This window comes from Pocillopora verrucosa, chromosome 12, assembly GCF_036669915.1.
Source record: "Pocillopora verrucosa isolate sample1 chromosome 12, ASM3666991v2, whole genome shotgun sequence".
Classification (NCBI taxonomy): Eukaryota; Metazoa; Cnidaria; class Anthozoa; order Scleractinia; family Pocilloporidae; genus Pocillopora; species Pocillopora verrucosa.
In genome coordinates, this window is record NC_089323.1 from 8,931,078 (window position 1) to 8,936,423 (window position 5,346).

Here is a 5,346-nt window from a genome sequence, read left to right on the forward strand (position 1 = left end):
ACTCTCATCTTGTTTTGTTAGCCTATGCCAGATTAACAGAATTAAACATCTTTTTGACTCAAAGTCTTTGGAGAATGTTATCCACGCTTTGATATTTAGTCGATTGTTTTATTGTTCTACTGTATGGTCCAGTACATCAAAGAAGAACGTCTCCAAACTGCAAAGTGTCCAGAATTTTGCTGCAAGAGTTGTCACAGGCTCGAGAAAATTCCAACACATAACACCTGTCCTGAGGGACTTAAATTGGCTTCCTGTTAGTAGTATGTTGAAATATACTGTTGGCATTCTCACGTTTAAATGTGTTAATGGACTAGCGCCTACATATCTCTGTTCCCGCTTTGTCACTAGGGCTACTGTACACGATCGAAATACTAGAAATGAGAACAAATTAGATATTTCGGGATACAAATCTGATGCTAGGCAGCGATCTTTTCTGTACCGATCAGTAACTATGTGGAACTCATTGCCGACTGCCATCACTGATTGTAATAACCTAGCAATGTTTAAGAGGAAATTGAAAGATTATCTTTTTCGATTGTATCTTTCAAATAGTTAATTGTATCATTATACGATGATTGTTATATATTCACAAATTAGGACTGAACGCCCTTTTATTGTAGATAATATTTAATATTCATTTGTAAATTAGGATTGATAGGTAGTTTTCCTATTGTAGACAATAACCAATGCATTTGTGTAAATTAGGACTGAAAAGCCTTCTTGGAGCTCTAATAAAGATCTTATCTTATCTTATCTCATCTCATCTCATCTCATCTCATCTCATCTCATCTCATCTCATCTCATCTCATCTCATCTCATCTCATCTCATCTCATCTCATCTCATCTCATCTCATCTCATCTCATCTCATCTCATCTCATCTCATCTCATCTCATCTCATCTCATCTCATCTCATCTTATCTTATCTTATCTTATCTTATCTTATCTTATCTTATGGATCGTTATGTGATGCAGGTAGACCAAATATGAACAACACGTGTTGAGTCCATATTTTGTTGCGGTTATATCCTCTTGTAAATGAAGTTGCGCCGGCTGCCAAAAACAGAACTAGGGATTGAAGGAAGTATCTAGTAACGAGACTGAGAGACAGAAAACCTGCCAGAGGCAATACCACCATTAATCATAAGTATTAAAATTTCCTCAAATGTAGTGCATTAGCTGCTATTTTTTTAACTGAGTCCACTCGGCTAAATCTGCCGATCACAGACTACAGTAAACATACCAATAACCATACGAAACTGAGGAATTTTCACTGAAAATGGAGGAATTTCGTAATGTAGAAACTGTCTACACCAGAGATATTTTCTGAAATAAATATATTTGTTATTTTTTGGAAATCTTAATGGCTATGATTAATTGGTAACAGGTCTTCATGTAATCCATAATAATGTAATCTGTAATTATGCTCGTGATTGACAAATAACTCGTATAATCACAGACCGAACTGAGGTATGTCACTATGAATTTTCATTTAGGATTATGATAAAGTTCGGATATAACGCGCGCTGTCATTGGTTGAAAGAGCGTGCTCTATGAGGGTATAAAGCATAGAGCTGAGCTAAAGCTGTCACACCATCTGCCAAATTGTACTGTGTTTGACCTTTTCCGGGACTTCTTTTTAGTTTTTTTCCGATAATTGAAAGTGAAGTTTCGGAACTGAAGCGAGCCGGCAAGTAGCAACAGAAGAACCAAACAAAGGTTTGTAAACATACCAGGCGCCGTAATTTACCTTATTAAAACGTGAGCAGATACGAAAATCCTCAAAGGAAAAACAAAATAAACGTTTCGAGTTTTAAAGATTTTCACGCTCAGTTAGATTGCAAGCTTACGTACGGTAATAAAAATCAAACACAGCTAACACTCGTATAGTATATAAAGTTCAGTGTTCAAAAACAAAACAGAACAAAACAGAAATGATGAAAAATATAACGAAACTGGCATAATTGTTAAAGTTCATACTAATCATGACGGTGTCTGAGCGAATATGATCATGCTGAAGTTCATCACGGCTCGTTCATCATGGCTATCTCCGGCCATCACAGTAAAGCAAGCCCCAGAAACTACATTGGCCGCCCTTCGAGTGAAAAAATAAGAGCTTGCTCTGGTATCCTTTCCGATACGTTGAGTGGAAAGTCACATCACTCACTGCAGCCGTGTTTTACGGCGCTGTCATCCCGAGCGATTTTCATGTTCCGGTGACTTCGGCTGTCGTTCATTCAAAAAACACTCGCCTTGAACAATTTGTTTTCTACCTTGTCATGTGAAAAAACTCGCGTGTTTTTATGAGCCATAATTCGCCTGAAGTTCACTGAACATTTCATTTCAAGATTCTGTATTAGAGACTTAAAAACTTCAGGCAAAAGTGTTAAATTCAACTTGCCGAACTATTTTAGTTTGTAAACTATCGTAGAATGTGAACTTTGATGGTTTTTGAACTTTGATGGTTTTTGAACTTTGATGGTTTAACACTTTTGACAGCTTTAGTCTTCTACAGCCAATCAGATTATTTGAACCATTCTAACAGAGATTCTGGTTGGCTTATGAGAGTATAGAGCATGCTGACGACACTGAAAATTGAAAGTAATGCTTGGAGAATTTAATGGATTCTTTATTATAAAACAAATAGAGAAGCCTTGACTGTGCTCTGTTCGAAGAAGTGAGGAGACACACTCGACTACGTCTCGTGTTTCTCCCTACACTTCTTTCGTGCTCTAGCCGCTTCCTGCGTGCTTTATAACAGAACAGAGCACAGTCGAGGCTTCTCTATTTGTTAAATAATGTGCACATGTTAAACCTGCTGTCTAAATGAGCCTGAAATATTCTGCTCTTTTTTATTTTAATCTCTTTTTGTTTTTGTAGAGAGAAAGTAAAAAATTTTAAAGAAGCAAAGATGTTGAAAATTATCACCCAGGTCGACTGAACTGCACTCAGCGAACTTACAAATTCAGGCTAGATATTTCAATACGGATTCTTACTACGACGTACATGGCTCCAACGAAAAATGGAGAATATGTGAAGCGTCAAATTCATTAATTTTACAGGTTGAATTGCTTCTGGAGCTCGAGGAATCCCTTCCACAATGGATTTTAAAACGCGTGCAGATCGGTAAATATGAAGAGTTTCCAAACAGAAAATCCAAGCTACAAACCAGAGTAAGACATTGCTGAATAATGATTAGAGACTATTCAAAATGTTTTATACAACAGCAAATGTTCGGGCGTGCCGACTTAGGAATGGACGAAGATCAGTCTGTCAGTAATGGGCCGTGGGCGAGTTCAGTTGGAAAGTGTCGAGTCCATTCTACAGTTCAAAAATATGAAATAACTTTAACTTAAGAGTACCTTGGCTAAAAAAGAGCTTATGATCATGGAATTCTACGCATAAAAACATGTTAAGGCACTCGTAGGACTGTGAAATTATAGAATTTTTGTATCACGCTTGATGTTTATTTACTAAATTCAATTTTGGTCATTCTTAATCACATTAACATTTCGGCCAATCAACGACGATATTTTAAATTTTGAATATGAAACGTCCATTGTAAGGAACAAGTTGGATAAAGATGCATTGCTACATTCATTTATTCACTCATCATTCACTTAACCGAATATGATTTCATTTTTCAAGCTTTACGAGAAGATCATTGGGTTTGGAAAAGCAGAAAGTAAAGGAGTGGACGACGGCGTTCCTCCAGCCATGGCGCAAATTATTGGCAGGATGATGGAGCAAGATGCAAAGTGAAAAAAATTCATTTCGGAAATATACATATCAAACATCTGACAAGCTTATCCCCGCTTTCTCCAAACTATTTTTAATCACTGATAGGCGAATTTAGCTTTAGGAAGACCACCCTTTTATTAAATTTGAGATTTCAGAACTCGTTAAAGCTGATGAAAATGCAGATGAATACCGTAGCACTACTATTATCTGGTTTCTAATTGAGCTACTAACTTACTCCTTCATTACATCCATTCTGAAATAACTTTGGCTCCTTGCAATCTGATTGGCACTCAGCAATGCCATTAGCACATGTAATTACATGATTTCGGGTGCAATGTGGGAGTAACACGGGTGAGTTTTTTAAAGGCCAACCATACTGCAGTGTTTGAAAATTTATGAGTGTCGATTTAGCCCAAATTGTACGAGAAAAATGAAGTGATTACTTGTTTATAATAAATAAGAAAAAATATGATTTCCTTTTCCTCGTTTCGTGTTACGGCTCATTGGTTAGGCCGCTTACCTTTGGTTTGTTTCCGGAGAAGTTGAGCTTTTCCCTCAAGAGCTTCCTTCTAGATTTTAAACTCTTCATTATGAAAAATCGAGTGTTTGAAGTCTGAACACTCTCTATGTTAGGTATCGGTTAAAAGCTGTAATATTTACACGAAGACTACAACGCTCGCAATCTTCCACGTCTTTCTTATGAACTGTTGCACAAAACTCCTCAAGAATTTTAATCTGACCGCCCGCTTAGTCTGTTCCAATACTTTTGTCATAGCCCAACACTTCCAAACTTTTAGTCACTCGCTTATGCTTTGTTGGGTGTTTCTTGTTCTTAGCATTCTCCCTCAAACTCTGAATTAAAAGGTTGTTACTTTCTCCTCTTCTTTCTGACATTTTATTTTGTTATGCTTTCGTAACTTTCTTCAATCAATTTCAATCCTCTTTAATGTTTGGGATTAATTGACGTGTTCTTAGCCAATGAGCATACTGAAGTTGTGCATGCACATTATTAAACTCACGAATCGTGCATTTTTTTGCATATTTTCCCAACTACTGAGAAAGCAACAATAAAACAAAACAAGCAATCAGATTAACTTCAAGGCCTGTTGGAGTAACCAATCAAATTAGGGGAAAATACAAACACAAATACAAATACATGTACAAGATTTTGTAACATATGTCCCCAGACCATTTTTAAAATTCATGATTACACTTTTGATAAAATTTTGCATTTTGTGATTTCATGGTTGTAATAGAGTGGCAATTGAGCTGATTGGGATTCATTTTGGTCTGAAATAAGGATATACTTCGGATTTAGATCAAACTCGTTCGATTTTTGTAATCAAGCGTATGATTTCAGACCAAATTGCACTCTACTTAGTTCAACTAAGTTATATTCCAAAAATTCCATTTCAGCTCATTAAAATAACGCTATCTGCAATAATCCATTTTACATTTCAATGATACCTTCTTTTTTATTTCTAAAACACTGGATAAACGAAATATACGCCATGATGAAGGAACAATCCGAGATCCTCAAGGCCATCGGTCGCCGTCAAGGGGTGGAAGATACTGCATCAAACAGAAAGAGTATTATTGAGGCTTAG

General features: G+C 36.4%; 1 protein-coding gene across 1 annotated transcript; it reads left to right on the top strand.

The window, feature by feature from the left end:
* The first annotated feature begins 952 nt into the window (after positions 1-952).
* Positions 953-5,346, top strand: LOC136277162 (uncharacterized). Its single transcript, XM_066158844.1, has 4 exons — positions 953-973; positions 3,061-3,171; positions 3,647-3,756; positions 5,232-5,346. The coding sequence occupies exons 1-4, from the start codon at positions 953-955 to the stop codon at positions 5,344-5,346; spliced, it is 357 nt and encodes a 118-aa protein (XP_066014941.1).